General features: G+C 36.5%; 1 protein-coding gene across 1 annotated transcript in view; it reads right to left on the reverse strand.

Moving 5' to 3' along the window:
- Positions 1–404: 404 nt before the first annotated feature.
- LOC134539040 (leucine-rich repeat-containing protein 24-like) overlaps positions 405–27,112 on the reverse strand; it is a 63,012-nt gene continuing 36,304 nt past the window's right edge. The window contains exons 2-3 of the mRNA XM_063380726.1: positions 24,348–25,813; positions 405–1,892 (exon numbers count right to left, since the gene is read on the reverse strand). Of these exons, the coding sequence (XP_063236796.1) occupies positions 1,408–1,892; positions 24,348–25,773 (1,911 nt within the window). The 5' untranslated portion in view covers positions 25,774–25,813 and the 3' untranslated portion in view covers positions 405–1,407. The remainder of the gene's footprint in view (positions 1,893–24,347; positions 25,814–27,112) is intronic.

Consider the following 27,112-nt stretch of genomic DNA (forward strand, 5'->3'; position numbering starts at 1 on the left):
GAAGATTAAATTTAGTGGAAAGGGAATGGTAGTAAGAACACACAATTATGGGGTTAAATTTGCTTTCTACAAGGACACACAAGACAGTTTTCAGATTTGTGTCCTTTGACATCTGATGTTACACCATTTTGGATGGTGTAGCCTCTGCAATCTTGAAATCACTTCCGCCATTTTAGATTATGATTATCCACCATCATCTTGGATTATGCACCACATGATCCAGGAATTTGATTCTCACCATGCTCTCTCATTTCATTTGAGAAACTGACATCTTGGATTATGCTAAGTGTTAAGTCAGGCATAGTTTAAAAATTGCTTTTCAGTTGAATAAAATACGACTGCAGAGAAATATTTTATTTATGTACATAAATTACAATTTACATACACATGATAGTAAGGCACTGAAAACAAACTCATTCAATAGCCTCGATTTAAAAGAGGCTGTCGGAGCTTTGTTACAAATACTCAGGGATTATAGGCAATATGACCAACAGCTATCTGTGATATAGAATCCCAGCCCTCAGTTGTTTATACAAAGATATACACGAAAGAATGTGAGCCTTTCAATGTGGAATGAAATATTTTTTAAATTCTAAATTTAATCAACACACAGGATACACAATGAAAACATAAAAAATAAACTACCTGTCTTGAGCTTGAGTTACATTACAGCGTTAGGATGTATAGTACTTCTTCAGCGTAGAGGTGGTTGATTCTATACCCTGATGTAGCCTGCTGCAATGTAGAGAGAAACATCGGTACACGTTCCTTCTACGACGTGACTCAACTTGCAAAACAAAGATAGTTAAGACAATGACCGCTAAATTATGCCATATGCTTAATGTAGCAAGTAGCTTTGTCACACTTGGGATACCATTGACGATGATGTAACACTGTCACAAGCAGTAAGGTACATTTCCACATGCGTCTAGGTAAGAAATTGACTTTAAAATTCGAATATTATCTAATAATAAAGTTATTCATGTTTGTAAGGTAGTGTCATAAATAATAAAAGTACACTATACAACGAAAAAAATGGTAGGTACACTTGGTCCCCATACAATTGCCATTTCCCGCTAAATTGATATTATAACACTAATTTGGAGGCAACATTCGATGGAGGTATTCACGAAAAGATGCTGGTCATTTTCTCTAAAATCCCTGAAATTTTTGAAACATTAACTTGGAAACACAGTCTTTACTTATCTCATCACGTTCTTCTTTGAAAATGGTCTATGCTTGTTTATTCCATAACATTTTAAGCTATTTTTTATAAGTGTTGTATACATGTGCAACAAAATCCTTTTGGCGACAAACTTGACGAGATCTGGATAAGTGATCAATCGAACAGAATCAGACATAGCACATCTAAATGGAAGTGTCGCCGCAGCGAGGTACGAGGGAATGTCAGTTCTGGCCGGACCTGGGGCCCGCCAGCTCCCTCGCCACGTAGGCAGCCCGCCTGGCCGTGCCGAGTCGCAGCGGCACGTCGTCCGCCGGCGACCAGCTGTTGCGGTGCGCCAGCCTCGCCCTGCGGCTCGCCAGCACCACGGCGGTCCCCCCGCCAGCCGCCGCCAGCCGCACGAGGCTGTCCTCCCCCTCCACCTTGTCGAGCGACAGCGTCGAGCTGCCATTGGCCGTGGTGCGCGGCCCGAGGTTGTCGAAGGCGGAGCCACTGCCCCAGCTGACCACGCGCGGCTGCCTGCCAGCCGACGGCGAGCGGCGCGCCAGCAGAGGGGAGACCTCGGTGCCGGCGGAGGGGTCGTCCACGTCGTGCGGTGGGAAGGGGAGCAGGTCGGGCGGGTAGGGCCCCTGGCTGTCCGCGGATCGCTGCTGCGGCGGCTGCTCCGTGAAGTCACGGAGGCGGTCCTCTTCGGAAGAACTGGAGGGTCCTGCGGTCAGATCACGCACCGTGAGGATTTAAAACATTTTAAAGGAGTACGACTATATAAAACTTCTGTATTCGGCAATTCCACCATCACACATGGGGCAGTATTTGTTCCCCAAAAAATTGGGGAGGATGGATAGGGGTAAGGAGTTACCAGCTGTCAAGTGCAGGACATGCATTTGCTACCATTTAATCACCTATTAAGGGGTTATACCTATATTTTTAGTTAGTGACATGTAAGGGACAAAGAGTTGTCACTTCTATGACACTCTAAACCAAATAAAATATTTATTACATTCAGCATTCCCGAATATGTAATGAAAAAATTCATAAATTCCCTATTGCCTTATGGACTATTTATAGACATATAAACATGTGAATATAACTTTCGTCAGAGGTTATTACGAATTATTAATACATATACTCTATTACAGATTTTATACAATCCCTGAATGTTTTGAAACAACCTGGAAACATAGTCTTTAATTTTCTCATCACCTAATTCTTTCAAAAGATTCTATGATTTTACTTAACTTGGTAATAACTATGCCATAATTCATAATAATTATGTCTATAAAAGAAAACTAAATAAAATTACAAATTGGTTTTCAAAATTTTTTTTGAATTAGTTTAAGTTTAACTCTCTTATTATGCTGAAATTATTTGACCCCTATACAAATTTTATAACATGTTGCCACTGCACATATTTTCATTTGCAATTGACCACCTCCTCTCAATCCCAGGATATGTTTCGAATGATTACTGGGAAAACATAGAAAACTGAAATAACGATGGCACAGTCGTAATTGAACCCTTCACTTTGCTAGGACTGCGTTCTTAGCACAATTCGCACTCACACACAGCTTACTTCCCACAGTGTCTTATAGCGTTTTAGCATGTAAAATATGAGGTTTTAATCATGCAGAATGGATTGGTGAACTGCTTCTAAAGTGGTCTAAAATTTACAAAGGATTTGCCGTGGTACCTTAACATTTTCAAATACTAATCAGCAACACACAGTACATCATATGTACTGCACTTTACGGCGTAAAAAAGAGTCAATTGACTAGGATTGATTGAGTTTCACGGTCCTATCCTGTCGCTACTAGGACAAACACACATCGCCCTCTTTAGAAACTATTTGGTAGTATATGCATGAATCATGAGTACCTAATTAGGACTCATCCTTGTTGTAAAACATATGGTGCCAAATTTTAAATTTTTTTAGTATGTTATTTATTTTAGCTGTGACAGAATATAAATTTGTGTGATGCTGAAAATACTTTGCTGTAATCATAAATATTTTGTATACAAATGTTCACAATGTTGTAATGTTTCTTAATATTTTTTTAAATAAGGAAAATATTTCTGGCGTGTGGTGTATGAAATTATATCATTTATTTGCGGGCTATGATAACAACAAAACACTAGCAATTAAGGTTCTCATTACAAAGAAAACACAAATGTGAATATAATATATTATGTATAATTGATATGCTGTGCTTTGTTTAATAAATAATTTAAACATACTTTGGTACCTGTCGAAACTTGTCGTGTATGAGTATGTTTTTATGTTAGTCTAAAATAAATACAAAACTATTTATCATTAAATTTGATTCTTTCTTGCCTTACTTCAGAAAAATAATTATTTTTGAAATGTATTTTTAACATTTATTACTTTTATGAAAACTTTTTCCAAAACTCCAGAATCCCCAGGAGGAATTCCCATCCATTGGTTAACGCACCACTACGAAAAATGACGCACTTTCATGTGGAAGCAATCTTGCCAAGGATTTTCGATTACGTGGAATATCCCAGGCAAACATAACCCCTTGCATTTGTTTGAAAAAATTCCATCTCGCAGGACAGGTAGCGTTAACCCTAGTTTTGCGGATCCCAAGCCTGGCGCTCTACTCCGAGGCTACGGAGGTCGAGCGAGCACACAGTGGCTACATTTTCAATATGTTGTTCACTTTTCGACAGATTATACAGATCAGTCTTCAGTGATACGAAACGAGATATTAAATAACCTATTAAAAATATTGTTACGAGGCGGCCAGAGATGGCTGGAGCGTCGTGCTAGTCGTGATTATCTCAGGGGAAACGACGTTGCGACCCAGGTAAATGCCCGTCCCACTCCTTCCCCTCGTTTACATGTACATTGACTTCATTAGCGGGCTGCTTTATGAAAACCTAAACTCTTTTACTCGGAGTCTTGGGGTGGCGCCTTATTGTCTGGTCCGGCACATTCTGCGCGTCCCGAGAACACCGTCACGTGAAGTGACGTAACTAGAGTGCCATTTATCTCGCAGTTTAAAATGTTAAGTCAGGAATCATGATGACGCGACACTTCCGAGGATTACGAGACCTTTGTCAGGGTGGGACTTCGCAGGTGTATAAAATACGTACGCCGATCTGCGGTGGATGTGTGTGTGTGTGTGTGTGAAGCTGGTGGCGATACCATTGAATCCTCGGGCAGAGAAGTGAAGAGGGTGAGTGTCTCCTTGGCGAAAGATAGCGGGCGCCGAGTGTAGGGATTGGTATTGTGCCGCCAACTAGTATTTTCGGCACAATTTTAAATTTGAATTTTTTTTCTCAACATAAATAATGTCTCCAATCCTTCCTCTGCTGCAAGAACTTAAACTTGTTCCTCCTCCTGTAGACTCCCATCCAACCTTTGTCAGACTCGTCTCCCCAAGTTTTCCCAGCTCTAGATCTGATTGTGCCTACTATTCAATGACCCAGCAGGGCGATCATTTTATTACCTCCTTGGCGCACGGACGTCTCCTGTAATTAGCCCCCGATTCGTGACGAGACTGCTAGGCCCTGCAAACTCTTAGGACCGGCCAGTTCCTAGACCTCGCCTGACGCGAGCACTCCTTGGCATCTTCGCCAAAGTATAGTCACGCCTCAGGGTCTAGTAGACCATCTTTTCCACTGTTATCGCAGTTTTAACCCCTCCCCCCTCTCCAAGTTTTCCTGGGAACACCAACCCGGGTCTTTGACTGGCCACTAACCCCGGCCAGGGTCGGCCTCTCCCCAAGGCCACCACTCTAGTCCCAAATGTACATTCTTATGCCATTTAGCGGTAGTTTTGCGAATCACTTCCCCTGGGAGTTTGAACGCCCGCGGAAAGGCCTGCCCTCTGGCGTCTCCCGCAGTAACCAGTTCACGTAGTTATTTCTTAGGCCACCTGAGCACTGGCTTAGTCTGTCCCATAAGCCTCAATGCTGCTACCAGCTGACCCGCGCGAGTCGATCTCTACTCAGTTCAGCCACACCTCAGTAGGTCATGCTGACATCGGGCAGTACCCCCAACTTCGAGATATCGAAGTCTGCCTTCCTCGACAAGCACCTCAGTAATGTTCGGAACCTTTCGGTTCAAAAGCCGAAGCCTCCCCACTTTCTTTCGTTAACGACGCTTTTGATTACGAGTCACGGCCATCCCTAACTTACTTCATTGCGTGCCGCGATTCAGGACTGACTGCATAGAACCAGACATCATCGGACGCCTCGTCGTGTTGTTCTCTTAAGAGGTGATCATATTAGACAAGGGATGTTTAACACCATAGTAGTGTTTAGGTGTTAGTCAGTCCACGTAAATCTAGCTAATGTAGTCATGTATAAGTCATCGAAGATAATTTTTTTTTGAGAATCATGGAATATCCGCGTCGCGCTCGCCTGGTCAACCGTCGGGCAGGCCCTGGAAGACATCACCCTGTTTGGAGAGTTTTTAGCACCACCTCTCCCCCACCTGTCATCGTAACTAGAATGCATTTTCTGCCTATTCCACCTACTGTCTGTGATTCAGTCCTAAACATATGTGTTTGGATCTGTTCACAGACAGGGAACAAATAACACAGTACAAGTGCTGGACCAATGCACCGAGTACCGAACCCGGGTACTTTTCCAAGGACCGGATCAGTCTCCATTGGAGCAGATGACCCAGAACCTCTGACATCTCTTCAGCTGTCCCACTACATCCAACATTCTACAAAATGCCAGCCTTTCAATTTTTTTAAACCTTTTTCGGACTAGCATCTAACCACGACGTTTCTTCGATCTGAAATCAAGAACCTCACTATGATCATTTAATGTGTTTACTTATTACGAACTTTAATTAATTTTTTTTAAATCTACTTATGTTAATTCTCTAATAGGGGCCGGCCCATTCTTGTATTAATGTAATCTCAATTCCATGTTGTATATACTTTCTGTTAATCAACTCACATGACGTAGCTCTATATTATGACAAATAATCAAAAGTAAAATAAAAACAGAGAAACTAACGTCTGGACGAAATCATTGTTTTACCTTCTGGAACCAAAAGATCCACTTGTTACCCTCTGTCATCAGGTGAGTGTGACGAGGCGGGACAGTATTCAGATAATCAATTTGTTATAATTAAATTAATTCTGTAAATATTTGTTAATAGGCCTAAATAAAACTGAAAATTATTAACTGGGTTAACATTTCCGGGTTTTTTCCCACTTGTAACAATATCATTAAAATTAGTAAACATTTATTTATTTAGATTTATTTAATCTTTAATATCATAGGCCTAGTCACAACATGATACATTAAATATAAAACTCTCTATAGATTTTTGTGAATAGTTTGTGCTATGTGTATAATAGCGAGAAAATATATTTACTCATTTAGTGTCAACAGTAAATATTATGTATTGAAACAATTATAAACGTAGGTAATGTCGACATATCAGTTAAAATAATTATTAAAATGTTGTGAATGATTCTTCTTACTAGTTAGGTAACATATAAATATAAAGTTCATTCAAATATTTTAAAATTTCATAGTAACATTGCCAATAATTTTAGATTTGACAAACGTTTATTAAAAAAGGGTTTTGTTACTATAACATTCAACAATTTATTTAAAATAAGTATCTGTAAATTTATAGTCGAATGCTCTTTGTATTTTGGTAAAATTTCTTTGTCTTTTGGAAAAATTCCTTCTGGGTCTGGAGACATAAATTTTGATAATCTCGTAATGTAAAACTTATTTTTTATCACAATTTTTGCAATAAAGTTTAAATAAAATTGTAATTTCAATTATATTATTATGTATAATTGTAATGTTGTATATATATTATATATAAAATATTACAATACTATAAAACTTATACATACCTACTATCCGCACTAAATAATATATAAACTTAAGTTAGTAACGAGTGAGTTAATTAATACCTCAGATACTAATAAATGTCTAAAACTATCTGAATTTAGAGGCTCAACAAGTATTATCAAAAAGTTACTATTAAAACATTTTAATAACTGATATAAAACAATTTTTTTATGCTAGAAAATATTTAAAAAATTTCAAATTGCTGGTAATAACTTGAAACTTATCCAAACAGTGTCAATTTTTTTACCTACACATTTGATGTAACATTTTTAGAGCTCTTTAAGTAGAAGTAGAGTGTATGTAATACAAATATGCATACATGAACTCAAACATCTAGACACGTCATTGTATTGGCAATTTTAGATAGTTTCTTAGGTTTCCAAATTTTCTTTTAATGCCTCATTATTGTGTTATTAATATTGCAAGAATTATTTAAACCACCGTTTGACATACAGTGGAGACTCTTTTATCCAATCTTCGCATATCCGACATTCCGTATTATCCGACGTCAGGCGAAGCGAAGGGACGCAGTCTATTTATAGCCCGTGACTCATGCATGTGTGTATGGCATTCATCCCTTCCTTCCACAACGCCATACGCCCTACCTCTCTCTTCACCCCCTACTTCACTTCCTTCATAACTCATAACCTACTCAGTGCAGTACAGTTTATAATATACACAAGTATGGCGACGAAAAGGAAGAAAGTAGTTTTATCGATGGCACATAAACTTGAGGCAGTCAGGACACTGGACAAAGAAGAGACATTGCAGAAGATAGCTGACGACTTCGGCATTGGACGGGTAACAGTAGGAGACTGAAAAAAAAAAAAAAACAATCAGAAAAAGAAAAATGGTGTGCATCAAGAGTTACAGAGAGCGCATTTAAAGAAAGAAAAACTTTGAAAAAGTTAGCAAAGCTTTGTATGTTTGGTTTACACAGTTCAGGGTGAAAAAGGTGTGCCAATTTCAGAGCTTATTTTACAGCAAAAGGCGTTGTATTTTCGTAATGAATTCAATAAAGGGGACATAGATTTCACAGCAAGTGTCGGTTGGCTCGACTGATGAAAGAAACGCTACACCATCCGCCAGTTGAGTGTTTGTGGTGAAAAACTGTCATCGAACTTTGAATATATAGATGCAGAAAATAAGATTTCAGGAATTTATTGAAACTGAAACCTAATGGGTGAAAATATATTTAATGGTGATGAGACAGGGCTTAATTTAGAGTCTTGCAGCCAGAAGTGAAGCGGCAGCCCCTGGCTACACGCATTGTAATGAAATATAGACTATTTTAGCATTCAGCAATGCTACAGGAAACCTCAAAATGGACCATGTAATGATTGGAAAGTAAAAAAAAAAATCCGAGAGAATTAAAAAAAATTCATAATACACTATTCCTGTTAAAATACTACAGCCAGAAAAGCGCGTGGTTGAGCATTGACATTTTAAAAGATAGTTTTTTAAGAAATGTATTCCTTCAACAGAAAAGTATTTGAAAGAAAAAAAAAATATCCAGGAAAAGAATTTTTTGCTGTTAGATAATGCTCCAACTCAACCTAATGCAGAGAAGCTTCGAAAAGGTGGTTTTAAGGCGATGTTTTCGCCTCCCAATGCTACTGCATATGTCAACCTATGTATCAGGACATATTGGAAACAATTAAAAATAACTACCGCAGAAAGCTACTGTCTACAGTGATAGAAGCAATCGATAAAGGGCGAGACATAATTGACAAATCGAAACGTGTTAATGTTGCTCATTGGGTTTCAGGGGCCTAGTCTGATGTAAGGGCCAAATCATGGAAAAGCTGCTCCATAATGATGAAAGTATGGACACAGAAGGCACAGATAAAGCCGAAGAAACCGTTCTAACTTTAGTGCAGCGCATTCCTAGATGTGAGGATGCATCTTTGCAAGAAATTTAAAGTTGCGTGGAGGTAGATGATCAGCATTAAAATACCGATGGAGAAATTGTCGCTCTCGTCAACTGCGATGACAACGAAAATGGAGCTGAAGATCAAACACCGACTGTTGAGCTTCGCATAATTTCACATAACGACGGAGTTGAGGCTCTAGAGACTGCAATTCAATACATCGAGCAACAGGAAGAAACTACAGGAAGTGACGAAATAATACTGCAAAAATGGTGAGATTTGGCAGCGAATAAACGGCACTCATCAGGAAAACAGACTACAATAAAAATTTTCATTGAATCTTCACCGGAATGAACTTTAAGTGGCACTCGTAGCTACAGAAAAATATTCTGTAAATGTAAGTTCATTTTTTCAATTAATTTTTCTATTGTTTTGTTTTACTTGTAGAACTTGATTAAAATGTAAGATCGTAATGTGAATTATTACAAATGTATGTACAAAGTATTATGTTCCAAGATACAATGTAGCTTAACGTTTTAGACGCTTTTTCTTTACTTCTTCCTATTATCCGGTATTTCCGTTTATCCGACGTTTTACCGGCTCATTTATGTCGGATATGCGAGACTTTACTGTATATGTATAAATATAATTAATTTTATACACACTGAGATATTTTTTTAAAGTATAAATCCATATTACAATCCAGCCAAATACACGCAAGACACCGTACTTTATATTCGTTAGAGATTTAAGTGCCAAATGCGACCATGCAAGTTTAATAGCTATAAAAGTGCGAAAAAGAGTGCCAAATGTGTAAACAAAAAAGTGAGGATGCATTTAAAAATTGTTATTTCAGGTAAATCCTAATTTACTGAATATTTTTTCGGGTTCTATTTTACTTTCACTTACCCTCTTTTTTAATCTTCCAAGTACCCTCTTCATTTCGAAATACCTTTCTCTACCATGGGTATTATTACTTCTGTTTTTATTTACCTCAAGTATTACTTTTTACTAATAGTTATTTTATCTGTTGGTGACTTTTGAATTACCTCCTGGCGGTTTATGTTTGTTATTACATTTCTTCTCCTCTTTATCCTAAACGTTTCTCAACGCTTGTCTGCATTATTTTTTTTTAAATTTCCTTTTTTTATAAACACCAATGTTTCATTTAGTCAGTATTTCTCTAAAAAAAACTTTTTCCCGCCGTTTTTAACTGATTATTTATACTCAAATCACGGTATGGTATTTTACTACATTTTCTTGTAATTGTTGTTGTTTCCTTCTGGATGGGTGTTTTTATTTAATAAACTAACTTATTTATATTTCAAATTAATTTTCTCTTGTATGATAGATCCAGTAGAAAACCTTTCTTGCAAAATAATTTTCTTTTTACATCATATTATTATTTTCATTATTTGGTTAACAATATAGCGAACATATAATTGTCATCAATATTATTAATTATATTAAAATATTATCATGATTATTTGTTCCGCTCTACTTATAAATTTTTTTGTTAGGCACACCATTAAGTTAATAGGCATTGATAATCACGTGGACAGGTATTTCCTAATTTCGATTTTCATGTTTCAATTTAAAATATATCATAAACGAAAAATAGCTTTAAAACTGAATTTATTTTATAACATTGTGGTAAAAAGATGTAGATATATTTAAAGTATAATTTATTAAGCTTATATTTTTTCCATCATGAATTCAGAATGAAAAAAAAAATATCACATTTTGATCGTTACAGTCACAATATTTCTTATTTTATTCTTTCAAGAATAACACTTATATTTTATTATCAAATTGTTTTTATTAATAATTTTAAATTCTGTTTATTGAAACAATAATTTCTTTATAGATAGAAAAAGTTTAAACTAAATCAAGAAACCAAAACAAGAAGAGAGTTAAAACGAGATAGCTCATTTAAACTTTTTATTCACAATTATATTTATTACAATTTTTTTTAACGATTCTAATATTTAAAAATGCGTGTTTTACATTTTGATTAACTTAATTTCTCTCACATTTTTACATAAAAAATATTTCCAACGTTTCAATCTAATTATCTATAAAGTAGTTTAAAATCAGGTTTTATTATTTCTCTCTTTTAGCCACATATATTCTATTTCATAATTTGTGATAATAGTAAGAGGTTTTACACATTATCGGGTGTCACAAGTACAGGCAACGCACGTTGATGCCAGCCGTGTCATGCTAATGCTAGCCAGGCCGGATAATCACTATAGAACAAATAAAATATAACTGCAATGTAGAAAAAATTTAATCCTACATTTTACATTTATTTATCTTACTTTAAATGAAGACCTACTGATATAAGTATGAAAAGCTATCCCAGGAACCCAGTATACTTACCCAGCCTTCCTTTCTTTGACGCATTGGGAAAGTGTCCTACATCAAATAGTGAGTGACTTCATCTAAATTCTCAGGCGTGACTCTGGTATTGGAACCTCAAAGAAAGCTTTACTTAAACACTCAGATATAGCAAATAAAAAAATTTATACTAGCATTTCAAATTTTTGCATTAAAGTTTTCGAAATAAAAAAGTGTGCTACAGTGTAACAACTGCATCAACCTCAAAACCAGTTAAATACAATGTATGCAATTAAATATTTACATGGTTTTAGTTAAAGCTGAGTTGAATATAGTCAAGCTGAGATAAATTGTACATAGTGATGAGGCTCACTTTGAGGTAAATTGATGCCACGAGTGAAATTCTCACCTTCTTACTGTAGCCCTGTGAGTTTCGTGAGCATTAAAAAAAAAAAAAACACATTCCAAGACCATTACATTCAAACAAATTGCACATGTGATTTAAGTCACGCTAAAAGTGCATTAATTGCGCTCATGTGAACACTTCTGAAATCAACCGTACTAAACAAGATACGTGCCCACATAACATAACATAATAAAATAAAGTATCCGTGTGCCTCATGTTTATCTAGCACCAGTTTGTAAATAGTAATGATGTGTCAGATCGCTGTATAAGTAATTGCAACACATGCTTAAAATATATGCAAAACTAAAACGTCTATGAAAAAATATAAACTCTAATGCTTGGTCAGTATATAAAACTCCAAAACTTTTTAAATTGTATATTGAGTGTAAACTTGATTACATTAATAAAAATACATATTTTTATTGACTTTCCTTGGGGTCTTATTCCTGTGATTAATTTGTCTTACGTTAGTCCTTGTTCTGTGCTTTATGTTTGTGTATATGTTTGTTATTCTTTGTTAAGGATTACTTTATTACATTTTATTTTCCTGCCTCATAAAGGCTTTGACAGTTGGTAGGCACTCAAATCGTTAGTAAATAAATTACTAAAAAAATAATTAATATGTATAAGATATTTGTTTGGATAACAATTATTTCGTTTGTATACAGATGATTATATTTAACATAAATAATTTAATGACAATTTAGATATTAAGAAATAAATGAATCCATAACAATAATTAAGACTATATGAATATCATTAAAAAAAACTCTCAGTATGAGTTATCAGTGTATTTTTAGTTTTTCCTCGAATCTGTGTGTACTTTAAAATTAATAAAGTTTGGTTTGTAAGGTTTCTCTTACAATTCATGGGCTTTATCTTTACTTAAACGTTTGTATAGAATTTTAATGGAAGGACGCTTTATAAGAGATGACTCTTAATTTCGAATGACAAACTTCTGCTGAAGGTTGATAATAAAAATAAATAAATAGAAAACATGTATACGACTTATGGTAAAAAAAGCTTCCAAAGTCTTGTGTTAAAAAGGTCACAAAGCTGTACGGGAAATAAAGTGTGTTGCTCTCATTTTGCTCTCATTTATTTCAATGAAGTAATTTTGCATAGAGTGACAAGCTTTTGTTTGATTGTAGTGTGTTTCTATTCTAGTTAAGAAATTTCTCCATTATTTTTTATAAACAGTTGGTTTATTTCCAATCTCAATGACGTATTCCAGCCGTGGGAAGTACTTTATACAATTCGTCGTGTACATAATTTTTTCAATTTATTATTATTTTTCGTGATAAATCTGCAGCCAAAGTTTGTCGGTCGAATTCAGACGCACTATACTGAAATCAGACAGAAATTTAGGATTTCAAAAGTGTTCAATGAAAAGCAAAACCAAACATACAGCTGTTGTAAAATTCAACTTTCTTCCTTTACAAACACTCGTTGTAGGCATACTTCACTTAACAGTGTTATAGAGTACTGTCTGACGAAAAGCACGTTGAAAACTGCCAGTTGCGTACACGCGAACACTGCACTGGTTTTCGATGACCACAGTTTTAACCACCATCTCCCTCACCCCCCCCCCCCTTTACCCACCAAACAGTTTACCTACATGTTTTTTTTTTGTGTAACATTAAAGCTCTCGGTATACAGCATTTGGTAGAGCAATTTCGTGACTGCGACGGAAGTTGCATGGAACGGAAATGTGTAACCACGGTGTTGTCATCTGTGAGGGATGGCGCACATTAAAGTTCACAAAGACAAAGAGAAACTTTAAAGCATTAGATGTTGAATGAATTTTAACAGGATAGGCAGTATTTTAATAAAATTACTTGTCAAAAATCAGGCCTAAGCCTAGGTTTTAGTATTTTTTCTAATATTTTTCGCCTTTATCTGAGCCGTTTCATTATATAATTTAAAAATTCTCTATGCTAATCAAATGATTCAATAATAATTGAAGTAGCTGCTCCGGCAGCGAATTCTAGCGGTGGGTGTGGAAACTACGTGTAATTCGCGTCCAGAAATGTAGTTGAACACAATTTGCGTACATTTATTGATCATGGTTGGGAATAATTGAAATATTTATACGTTAAATTTCCTGTCCGAGTTTCGTATTAAAGTCTGACTAAGTCAAAAGGTATGCGACTTGCACGCCCAAATAAATTGCCAAAAGTACTGCCTGAATAACTGATTGTTATCAGAGATACGGTCGCGACTGAAAATTCTTTCGACGAATTGTTAGTAAATCAGTGGTGTTTCAATACGAATCTGTGCACAGTGAGTTATATTCACTGAAAAATTAGTTGTGGGTATTGCAAGCGCAACACTCATCAGAGTGAATTTTATTTATTTTTCTTTAATTTGTATGTATAGGGGTGGATTTAAATTATTTTCCTATTGTTTCCGAATTGGTTTGATTAATAGAAAAAACTGTTACAATTATTTTAAATTAATTTATAATTTTGTTTATAATAGGATATCCATAAACTATGATTTATTTTGCTATAGTAACTTTGATTTAGTCTAATATTTTTACTTATGTAAAATAATGATATTGTAGTTGTACAGTTTTCCACGATTTATTTTTGATAAGTTTACTTATCATTAGTTTTAAACTTTTATAGTAGTAATTATGTTATTTGATAGATTTTTGTAAGGGAGTGAGTGAAAATTATCTATTGTTATCTGCATTTTGTCAGTGGGTTTTAGTCACCTTCCTAGACACCCCCTCCCCCGAAATCCACTTGGCTTGCTTTACATTAGTACAACCAAGCAAAAGGAAGAAAGGGAATTTACAAACACAATATTAAAGACATGCACACTGTTAAGGGTGTAGTTTCTCATAATATTTTTTCTTGAATAATTTCTTATCTGCTCATTATTTTTGTGTGGTTGATGGTTTATAAATTATTATATAAAACTAATTTGTTTGTTTCTTGGTTTTTAGAAACTTGAAGCCTAATTTACATATTTAAAAATTAGCATGAATATGACAGTGAAATAGTGTATTATTCAGTCACGAATCAATCGTTTATAGATATCTTTATATATATATTTCTTGTTTGCGTGTGTATGTCACTGAACTCCTCCTAAACGGCTGGACCGATTTTGATGAAATTTTGTGTGTGAGTTCACGGGGATTCGAGGATGGTTTAGATTCACAATTGGATATTTTATCTCGATTCTGAGTGAAGAAAAACTAAAAAAAAACACGCTTTAAAAGCAAAAATTGCAACGCATTATTAGAAGCCATTAAGTTAGAGGTGGGTTGTTACAGCAATTTTCGGTATCAGTCCCAACCTGATACTGATACAGTAATGTACCTAGGTACAAGTCTCTGATACTTCTGTATCAGACGGTCCCAGGAGGCAACAAAGCTCCGCGTACGCAGACCGTGCGACCGGAAGGAGAATCTGATACATTATTTATCACGCCCGGTAATTCTCTACCTCTGTTACTCTCATGCCCGCCTGATACAGCCAGTATCAATCAGTTCAACATTCACTGCAGTTCGTCCTGGCCGTGTATCACCATGTACATTGTTGCGGGCTGTCATGCTTTTTAGTTAGTATATTTATAGTGAAATAAGGAATGGATAAGTGCACGAAAAATACTTCATTTGTGTGGAATTTTTTCACGGAAAATAATGAGTTTGCTAATTGTAATTTGTGTAAACAAAAACTGTGTTATAAATCATCATCGACTAATCTGAAGAAACATTTGAAACGTAAACATCCAACTGTACAGTTACCTGATCAGAATCAAGATAGTTTAACATCACTATCACTGTCCAGAAGTAGGAGCGATGATCCAGACATCGCAAATACGACACCGTTCCTCAGCCGAAAAAAGATTCGTCCAGATATAGGAATTCCTTCTACAAGCAGTTCGTCGGTTTCCAAACAAGCTGTGTTGGAAAGAACCAATGTGCGTGACTGTAAAGTAAGTGATTTTGTTGTAAGAAAACTTTCTGTGTCTGCTAACAAGAAAATTAATGACCAACTGTTAAATTTATTTACTGTAGATTTTCAACCATTCTCATTTGTTGAGGACAAAGGGTTTCGAGGATTTGTTTATGCACTAAATCCTTCGTATACATTGCCAAGTAGGAAAACTATAACAAACACATTGTTACCAGCTGCTTATGAAACTGTGTACAATAGCATTCATGAAATATTAACAACCACTGAAATTAATTCCGTCACACTAACAACAGATTGTTGGACTTCTGTAAATACTGAAAGTTTCATGGCAGTGACATGTCATTTCATAGACTGCAATTTCAGATTGATTTCTTTGGTGTTAGATTGTTGTTCATTTTCGGAGTCTCACACCAGTGCTCACTTAGCCCAGGAACTGAGTCGTGTAGCAAAAGAATGGAGGTTAGAAAACAAAATTTTACTCTGTGTTTCTGACAATGCAGCGAACATACAGAAAGCTATAAAAGACGAATTGAAATGGAGGCATTTCGGGTGTTATGCACACACGATCAACTTGATAGCTAAAGATGGGTTGCTTAAATTGCGAGACCTTATTCAGAAAATTAAGGCAATCGTCCAGAATTTCAAACTCAGTGCAACATCAACAAAAAAATTAATGGAGCTTCAAACACAAATGGGCTATCAACCCAAGAAACTGATCAGTGATGTTGCTACTAGGTGGAATTCCACATATTACATGGTGGAAAGGTTCGTAGAACTAGAGAATCCAATACGTTCAGCACTCGCTCTTATAAATAAAGATATTCCAATGTCCACTGCTGAAGAATGGAAGTTAGCTGCGAAACTACAAGATGTTCTCAAGCCACTAGAAGAGGTGACTAACATAATGAGCGGGGAAAACTACATCTCAGCATCTTCAGTCATTATCCTAACCAAAGGCCTTGAAAGTATTTATGCAGAGATGATGACAACAGAACTACCAACAGAAATTCAAAGAGTAGTATGTGTAATCAGCGAAGGCATTTGTACTCGTCTAGGAGATTTAGAGAACAGTAACACACTGTTACTTGCTACCTTTCTTGACCCTAGGTACAAAAGTGTTGGGTTTAGTAACAATAACACAGCAGAGAAAGCAAAGAAGATGGTTATAAATCTGTTGGCAAACAAATTACAAGAATCTGAATCCGAAACACATTTAGGTCTAGTATCAAAAGTGACAAACAAATCTCAGGAAACCCAGAGAAAATTTTCACTTTGGAATCGGTTCCATAAACAAGCAGCTGAATTTAAACCTGCTGGTACTTATCAGTCCAGAGCCATTGTTGAAGTACAGCGATACATTGAAGAACCATTGTTGGAACTTCATGAAGATCCGTTAAAATGGTGGAGTCGACACTCGTACAACTACCCACATCTCAAGAGAGTAGTCCTAGAGAAGTTTGCTACAGTTGCTACCTCTGTTCCATGTGAACGATTGTTCTCAAAAACTGGAATTATTGTGTCTGATCGACGTTCCCGAACATCAAGCGAGAAAGTCAAGAAACTTGTTTTTCTAAATGCCAATAAGAAATATTGTAAATAGTGACTGAACTTGACTTATTGTGTCTGACCGATGTTCCCGAACATCAAACGTGTAAGTTAAGAAAATAATGCAATACTTATTTGTTAAATAGTGACTGAACTTGCAAAGTGTTTTTTTTATCGATATTGGCACTGCTATCTGCCTGATGTACATAACACAAATGTCTATTGATATAGTATGCTCACTAATGTACTTATCTGTATTTTCTATTTTTAATTTTTGATAAAATCGTAATCTTTTAATGTATGAAAACACTAGTTACTAATTGTTTTCGAAAAAAGAAAGTCCATATGTAGATTACATCTGTTATTAGTGTCAACTGAGAATTTATTTGCATTTTCATAGCTGTTAGGTGCACAAATATAAATATTATATCTTGTATTAATGTACTTTTTAATATTAAAATTTCATTAGTTTTATTATTGAACGAGACGGTGCACGCACTGCGCACTGAGCGTACTTTGAAGTAGGACAATAAACAAAACGACTTGTAACCAGGGCTGCCACTCTGATATTCATGAAAAACCTAGATAACCTACAAAAAAACCCAGACTCATGGGTAAAAAACCCAGATGCGTCTAAAATGCTATCGTTGAAAATGTTTGCGTACTAATTCAAAAATATAAACATAACTGGTTTTAATATAAAACAATTAATTACCTTACAAGACTGAAAACGGTTAAATACAACCAATACAAGAAAATTACACTGCAGCAAAATGGCTGTATAAGTAATTCTTGGACCAGTACATATCATAAAAAAACCTACAAATATATACATGACAAAACAAACACCATCACTGCATCCTTTAAACCGGTAATTGTTTTTATAAAACTGCATCATGTACGTTAGTCTTTATTCAGAGTCTGATTCTACAAGATTGGTTTGAAGGTTAATTGTTGCATTGGTTTTGTGTTCTGCAAGCCTCTTTGAAGAATGTGTCTAATTTAATATTCGACTTAGCTTCTTGAAAACTAGTTTTGTGTTTATATGTATTTTTGTGTGTGAAACACATAGACTTGTTTGCATTTATCAAACATATATTGCAACAGATACAGTAGCTACTACCTTTATTATTGTTTTAGGTATAAAAATAATTAAAATTATAAAAAACCTAGAATTGTTGGAATTCATTATTTAAAAACCCAGAAACCCAAACACCATTGGAAAAACCCAGATCTGGGTGGAAAAACCCATGAGTGGCAGCCCTGCTTGTAACAATATCGCTTTGCGCCTCTCCTTCAAGGCTTCAACGCCTTCCCCTGCGCTTCCTCCCCTACATTCTTTCCCTTCTTTATCCCTTATTCGTCGTTCCTGCTCCCTCCCCTTTCACAAGCTCCGCCCAAGTGACCGTCATCTGCGATCGCGTACTGCGCTCATTGGCCGTGGTGTTGTTCCAGCTGAATTCTGAACTGATACTAAACTCTCTGATACTTTTCAAGTGTACTCGTTTGCCGTTCCTGATACAGGCGCGTATCAGTGCCAAAGTATCAGGTTGATACTTTTCGACCCACCTCTACATTAAGTTTTGCTATTGTAAGGAACTAAGTAGAGTAAGAAAAAAATAAAGATTCTGACAGTTTATAGTGTCGCCATATTTGTTTCAATTTTCAATACCCCTTTTTGTATATTACAATTTAAATTGCAGAAATAAAATCATGTTTGATAGCCACACAAATAGTGAGGATGGTTTAGATTCACAATTGGATATTTTATCTCGATTCTGAGTTAAGAAAAACTAAAAAAAAACACGCTTTAAAAGCAAAAATTGCAACGCATTATTAGAAGCCATTAAGTTTTGCTATTGTAAGGAACTAAGTAGAGAGTAAGAAAATAATAAAGATCCTGACAGTTTATAGTGTCGCCATATTTGTTTCAATTTTCAATACCCTTTTTGTATATTACAATTTAAATTGCAGAAAAAAAATCATGTTTCATAGCCACACAAATAGTGAGGATGGTTTAGATTCACAATTGGATATTTTATCTCGATTCTGAGTTAGTAAAAACTAAAAAAACACGCTTTAAAAGCAAAAATTGCAACGCATTATTAGAAGCCATTAAGTTTTGCTATTGTAAGGAACTAAGTAGAGAGTAAGAAAAAAATAAAGATCCTGACAGTTTATAGTGTCGCCATATTTGTTTCAATTTTCAATACCCTTTTTGTATATTACAATTTAAATTGCAGAAAAAAATCATGTTTCATAGCCACACAAATAGTGAGTGTGTGTCATTTCTCTATGTCCACGAGGTCTCGCCGCGTCAATTTTCTCCTTGGAGCGAACCCGTCCGCTTAATTAAATAAACAGCTTTTATCGTTGAATGATTTCATGATTTATTTAATGAAAATATGCTCTCATAAAAAAATTAGTTAGATAGACATTCAATAGGCGTCTTTCTCTCACTCTCTCTCTCTCTGAAATGTATGTAGCTTGCTCGCGGGTCAGTAATGCAGACAATCTTTACATTCTAGCTCAAGACGGAAAAAACAGTAAATGTGGTTTACAAAGACATTTTATGAAGTGTCTTCCCGTCATTAAATTTGAAAGTAGAAACATATTTACTCAAAATTTAGGTAGTAACATAATTTTATTGCAAAGACTTAAATAGAGGTGAGAAAAATTATCATTTGTGAACATAAGAAAACTACTACAACTGTATCAACTGTTATGTTATAATGTTTAAATTTCTAAATGGTGCAAGATAATACAAAATTCCATGCGGAAAAAGTCGTGGGCAAAAGATACGTATAGTTTTAGGTGTGGGGCTATGCATGCTGATTTTTCAGCATCTATCTTACTATAATAAAACAGTACTTTTTCTGTCTGTCTGTACGCGATTTTGATGAAATTTTGTGTGTGAGTTCACGGGGATTCGAGGATGGCTTAGATTCACAATTGGATATTTTATCTCGATTCTGAGTTAAGAAAAACTAAAAATACACGCTTTAAAAGCAAAAAAACTAAGCATTGTTGATAATTAGCCTCCATGGCAACGGGCTTTTGCATTGTTGTTGCCTTCTGCGTAACCATGGGAAAGGTTTTTGGTAAAGGCAGTGGCGTGCCCAAGAGGAGGGGTATGTATAATAAGAAGATACAAAATGTCCAGCGTAGAAATACTTACCGCCATATCCATATCTCACAAAAAGTACATTTGGGAAGGACAATGTCTGTCGGGTCCGCTAGAAAGATATATAGAGAGATAGAGATATAAATAGAAATATAGAGAGAGTTATAGAGATATACATAGAGAGATAGAGAATTAGAGAGATAAAGAGAGATGCTTAGTATACGTTTAAAAAATTAAAAAAAAAATTGATTGAGGCAATGCAACGCATGCCGGGCATTATCTAGTCTTTATATATATATTTCTTGTGTGCGTGTGTATGTCACTGAACTCCTCCTAGACGGCTGGACCGATTTTGATGAAATTCTTTGTGTGAGTTCACGGGGATTCGAGGATGGTTTAGATTCACAATTTGGTCTACTGGAAAATGTTTATTTAATTAATTTTTTATTTATAAATTGTTGTTGATCTTTGAATGGTTTAGGTTTACATTACATATATATGTGTGTGTTGTGTATTTATTTATGTGTTGTTGTTAATCTTTGGATGGATTTTATGAATTGTTGTTATTACATTAAAATTAAAATAAAATTGGTTATTGAGATTATTATATTATTATTTATTGAAATAACATTTTAAAGTGTAATTAAAAATATAGGTGCAAATTTGTGAGGTGCAGTATTGAAGTGAGTATTTTACATGATTTTTCGTGATTTTAATTATGTATACATGTGAATTCAATACCAATCAACTTAACCTCCAAATTTAAATCGTCAGTTCACATTTTATTCTACATATTAAACAGTAATAAAAAATATACATTGTGCAAAATATTTAAGGTGCGTAACAAAGTAAGGGTAAATATTTACTTGGGCGGTATTTCCGAAAAAAAATGTTAAAAATCCGAAAATACCTTTATTTTATGCTCTTCAACTTCCTCTTTTCATTAAAATCGGCGGAGATTAGAAATTCCAAACACTTTAGGAGATATCGAATTTTTAAATTTCTTCATATGTAGTTGAGCGGTATTTGCGAAAAAAAATGTTAAAAATCCGAAAATACCTTTATTATATGCTCTTCAAATTCCTCTTTTCATTAAAAGTGGCGGAGATTAGAAATTTCAAATACTTTAGGAGATATCGAATTTCTAAATTTCAGCACAAAACCAGCGCATTCCTGTGGCGTGCGTGCACCATTGTTTCTTGTTTACGTACGAGTATCTATTTTTTTATTGGATAATGATTTCACGTGATTGTTCGTGATAGGCCAGAATTCAAATGAACTAATACGTGATTATTTAGTTCAATTATTGTTTAAAACGGTGTTTAATTACCGCCTCCAACTTAGGTGAGTTTTTAACGTTTATAATTTTAAAGTCTTACTTGTTATTTTGATATTGTTGCGCAAGTAATAAGTAACAAAAAAAATTACGTGAGTTGTTGCTGTACATCCTTTGTTACGGGTTTGTTAGGTAAGGTCAGTTACATTATAAATAATTTAAAACTAAAGAATAATTAAAATTAATTCACATTATTTTTAATATCACCTTAGTTTGAAAGTATTTATAATGTAACTGACCTGACCTAATCGACCATTTTAGTTTACTGTTCACCCTCTGTCCGGGTTTGTTTGGTCAGGTCAGTTACATTATAAATATTTTAAAACTAAACAGCCATTAAAATTAATTCACAAAATAATTTTTAATGTCGGCTTAGTTTGAAAGTATTAATAATGTAACTGACCTGACCTAATCAACCATTTTATTAATTACGCATTCACGATTCACGTATTCACGAACACACGGCATGATAACAAAAATGGCGCCGCTCGAATGGTTCCACAGGTCTTGTATTGCAAAATTAAAAAATTCGATATCTCCTAAAGTATTTGGAATTTCTTATCTCCGCCGCTTTTAATGAAAAGAGGAAGTTGAAGAGCATAAAATAAAGGTATTTTCGGATTTTTAACATTTATTTTCGCAAATACCGCTCAACTACATATGATGAAATTTAAAAATTTGATATCTCTTAAAGTATTTGGAATTTCTTACCTCCGCCACTTTTAATGAAAAGAGGAAGTTGAAGAGCATAAAATAAAGGTATTTTCGGATTTTTAAATTTTTTTTTCGGAAATACCGCCCAAGTAAATATTTACCAAATTAAGTATTTAACACGATTTTTCATTACTTTTAATTATGTATAGACGTGCATTCAATAACAATCAACTTAACCTACAATTTTAAATTGTTAGTTCTCATTTTATTCTATGCAACTTATGACGTATTGATGTCTCTTTGAAAATAAAAATATATGTTTGTAAAATAAATTATAACATTATAACATTTATAGTATCTTATAGTAATTATAGTAATTTTAGTTCGACCCGGCAGATGACGCTGCGATTAGATTCAGGGAAATTTCCTGTAAATTTTCGAATTTAAAACGTTTGAACAGAACAACGTCGGTTGGGTCCGCTAGTATTTTGTAAAAAACTATGTTGGAAGTATTTTATAGAGGAATAAAATTTTTTGGTTTCCAAAAATTGCAGAAAACTGATTATTCACGGTTTTTGAAAAAAAATAAATAAATTTACTAATGAATAATATACTGAAAATTAAAGTTTTTGTACGACAAAGGATAGTTACAAACTGTTAAATTAAAATTGAGAACCACACGATTTAATGCTCTCAATTTATTACTAGGCTTGAGGAATAAATTAGCCTTTAAAGTTCTTAAAAAAAGTATCCAAACAAATTAAAATTAATAAAACAATTTATGACCTATTGGCCTAAGATGTTTTATTCAGTTTTAATCACTTCAAAAATACAAAATTATGGTAGCTAAAACTTTAAGAAACTACTCCCCTAAAAGAAAATTCACATGCAAGTAAGTATGTGCACTTGAAGGGAACTGAAGTGAGGAAATATAATTTAAGGGGCTCATGCTAGGTGCACTTAAGCAAATGAGTGTGCACCAAAATTTAACTTGTTGCCAATATAACTTTCTTGGGGTGAAAAAAGGGTGGGGGGACCGAGTAATGGAGTGCTTTGTTCGTACATCCACAGATTTTAGAGTAGTGACGCCAAATAAATGGTTGGTAGTTCGTGAATAGTACGTAATGAACAGCTAGCGCGCAAGGCACAATTTCCACGCGAATGGCTTGCAGTCTTATCGTCGTGATGCGTGGTGAGAGCTGCTATGACACTGTAAGCGCCCCATTAGAACTTTCATTGCGACGAAACACACGTTTAATGCCAGGTTTGAACTAGAAAATTTAGTATATAAAAATTGTGACATTTCGCACAAATGTATCGAACTAAGATCAAAACATAACAAATTTTAAATTCGCCATTTTGATTTACTTTAAAGAAATTTACATTTTAAAGTCAATCAAAATTAATATCATAAATTACTGTAGTTAACCAATATATTTGGTTTTAAATATTATGCCCCAATTATTTTAATAAAACAATATTACTGGTGAAAAACATTTTTTCATAGATTAATTTAACGAAAAAGTAAGAGCGTTCTGAAAGGCTTTATATATATAATAATAATAACCATACTATCTAGTACTTTCGATTGCTTATTAAATAAATGATAAATGAATCACGATACAAACCAATAAAATCGTAAACTTTAAAGTACTTAATGACCATCCAAATACTTTAATAAAAGTGTTTTTATTTGTTGAAATACCATGTAAATAAAAAAATACAATTTTTTAAAGTTTCACGATTTCACTGATTTGATCTCAGAGTTTATACAAAACAAACAGTGCTAGACACGTGACAAATCATGTGTATAAACAGTCACTGGCACAAATTTTCTGAAACATAAGCTATAATTGTAATGATTTGGGACGGGTTCGTTTGCTTTGCACGTATTGCATGTATGGCATGTATTTGTGAAATGAAAAATCAAACTCCTTTTTTTCAAAGGATAAATAACTGTTTATGCCAGAATTTTTTTTAATTTTCGAGGATATTTTGTGAAATTTGCACACGTCGGGTCCCTGACATTACATCCACTGTTTTTACTGGCAACAAGTGTCGGGAGCATGCACGCAAGGCCGATGTAAGCTGAGTGGCGGGCACTCACTGTAGGCGGCGCCGTTGTCCAGAAGGTTCAAGGTGACCTCGGACCGCTCAGCGGCCACGCTCGCGACGACAGCGCGGTCACTGCGCCGCGGCGGCTTCTGGATGGGGTTGACGGCGGCCAGCAGCAGCTTCTGCTCACACGCGGCCCCCGAGGCCGCCGCCCCCTGGGTCGCCGCCCCCGAGGCCTGCGCCTGCGGCCGCCGGCACAGCCGGAGCACCAGCGCCGCGACGCCCGCGGCGAGCAGCGACGCGCCGGCGCCCAGCGCGAGCACCAGCACCCAGGGCCGCGCCCCCTCGCCCAGCGCGCCGGCGCGCATCGTGCTGCCCTCCACGCCGAACAGCACCCCGCCCACCGTGAGGGTCACGTTGCGGCTGTCCGAGCCGCCCGCGCTGCGCGCCGCGCACGTGTAGTTGCCCGCGTCGTAGGCGCCCACGCCCGTCACCGTCAGGTTGAGCCAGCGGCCCGACGGCGCGGCCGCCTCGGCCGTGGAGTACTTGCGCCGGCGCGTGTTGTTGCCCAGCAGGCGCGAGTTGAAGAGCCAGTGCAGGTCGGGCGGCGGGCTGCCCTGCGCGCGGCACGCCAGCGTGGCGCTGCCCCCCGAGGAGGCGTCCACCAGGACCCGGGGCACGTGCACTTGCGGCCGGCACGCGAGGTCCGCCTCGGCCAGGTCGCTCCAGAACCTGCCGGCCAGCCGCGGCGGCTCGGCGCACGCCGTGGGCGCCGTGTACAGCCGGCGGCGCACCGCCCAGTCCAGGAACGGCCGCAGGTGGCAGTCGCAGCGCCACGGGTTCCCGACCAGCCCCAGCCCCACCAGCGAGCGCACGTGCTCCAGCGACGCGAGCCTCAGCGTCGTGAGGTTGTTGCGGCTGAGGTTGAGGTCGTGCAGCTTGGGCACGTCGGCGAAGGCCTTGCGGCCGACGTGCGTCACCTGGCAGGAGCTCGCGTCCACCGCCTGGAGGTAGCGCAGGCCGCTGAACAGTCCGTCCTCGAGCCGCGCCAGGGGGTTGTGGTCGACGCGCAGGATCCTGAGGCGCACGTTGTCCTTGAAGGTGAGCGGGTGCAGGTCGCGGATGGCGTTGCGCGACAGGTCGAGCTCGATGAGGATCTCCAGGCCGGAGAAGGAGCTCTTGTCGACGCGCCGGATGCCGCAGCCGCGGAGGAACACCTTGTGCAGGTTGACGAGCGCCGCGGCGCGGAAGGCGTGGGCGGGCAGCGAGGCGAGGGCGTTGCCCGACAGGTCGCACACCTGTATCTCGCCGCTGAGGCCGCCGGGCAGCGAGGCCAGGCCGGAGGACGAGCAGTCGGCCACCTTGCGGCCCGACACCCAGCGGCAGCGGCACGCCGGCGGGCAGTTGGTCCAGCTCTCGTCGGCGGCGGCCAGGCACTGCAGCAGCAGCAGCGGCAGCAGCAGGTCACATGGCCTCATGTCGCGCGCTGCTGCTCGCGGAGCTGCCGCCCGCCGGGGTCTGCGGGCACACGTCAGTGTATACTCCCTCTGATTCCCACTACAAGCCTCACAGTGCGGAGCAAAACACATTTTCTTTGCCTTTTTTTTTAGTTCATTAGACTCCCAGTTATTTAAACATGTGCAAATGTTTAAAAATTAGATAACCTTGCAAACAAACAGTGATATTATTGTTTATCATATAATAGTGAAAACTAAAAAAAAAAAAAAAACGGAATATTCTAAATTACTGCTGTTTTATAATTTAGTGTATTTTGATTTTAAATTAATTCAAGTTTTTTATTATTAGTAAAGAAGAAATTTTGAAAATTTTTTTATACTCAAGCAAAAAATAAACCGCACGTTATCGTGTGGTACACAGTTCTGAACAAACGTTTGTATGTAGTCGTTGTAGAAAAAATAATTTTAGTTTTTTATATAATTATACGGGAATAATTTTTTTAGATCTTCCTTCTAAAAAATCAAATTTATTCATCATTGAGAGATAACATAAAAATAAAAATTATGATGATAAATGAACATACAAATGGTTACATCAAAACTGTAAACCACGTGATGACTTATACTTAGTTGTTGCAATAGTTAAAATACATTTTTAAGTAAATAATTATAAAATACATATTTATAAATTGTTAATACAAATGATGAATAATCAACCATAGTTTTATATTGAATTACCAAAAGTATCGCCGAAAAACGCGAAATTATAGAAGCTAAATAAGTTAGGATTTTAGGTGCACACCCTTAAAATAGAGTTTCATTGGATTGGCATACAGCCCAGGAGAACAATAAACAGAGCTTACAAAAATAATGGAATGGATTGACCTTTACGTCTCGTTATCATCATGGTCATTAAGCTGGGTGCACAGTTGAATGCACAAGATTTGACTGCTATGTGATCCTCGTGATTCATAATAGCGCATAGGAGGGTCGTGTGTATGGGGAGAGGTCGTGTGCAATAAGGAAAACGAATATATTTTATTTAAGTTACGCACGCATGGCGCAATAGCCAACGAGAGAGGAGTATGATTCAATTTTGATGGGACTAGAGTACTGTTTATAATTATCAATAATATTGCGAACAAGAAATTGTCGAGATATTACAATGCTTGGTATCCCTGCTTTAAAGTTAAATTATTATAAAAATCACTAGCATATAATGTAAATGAAAATAAAAGTGTTTCGTGTGTAAAATGGTAAACCAAATTTGTAATGTAGTTATTTAATAACACTACTAACATATGTCTTACACATAGCGAAATTTCTATGGCTGAAATTAACAGTAACATATCAATTGTGA

Source organism: Bacillus rossius, chromosome 14 (assembly GCF_032445375.1).
Source record: "Bacillus rossius redtenbacheri isolate Brsri chromosome 14, Brsri_v3, whole genome shotgun sequence".
Classification (NCBI taxonomy): Eukaryota; Metazoa; Arthropoda; class Insecta; order Phasmatodea; family Bacillidae; genus Bacillus; species Bacillus rossius.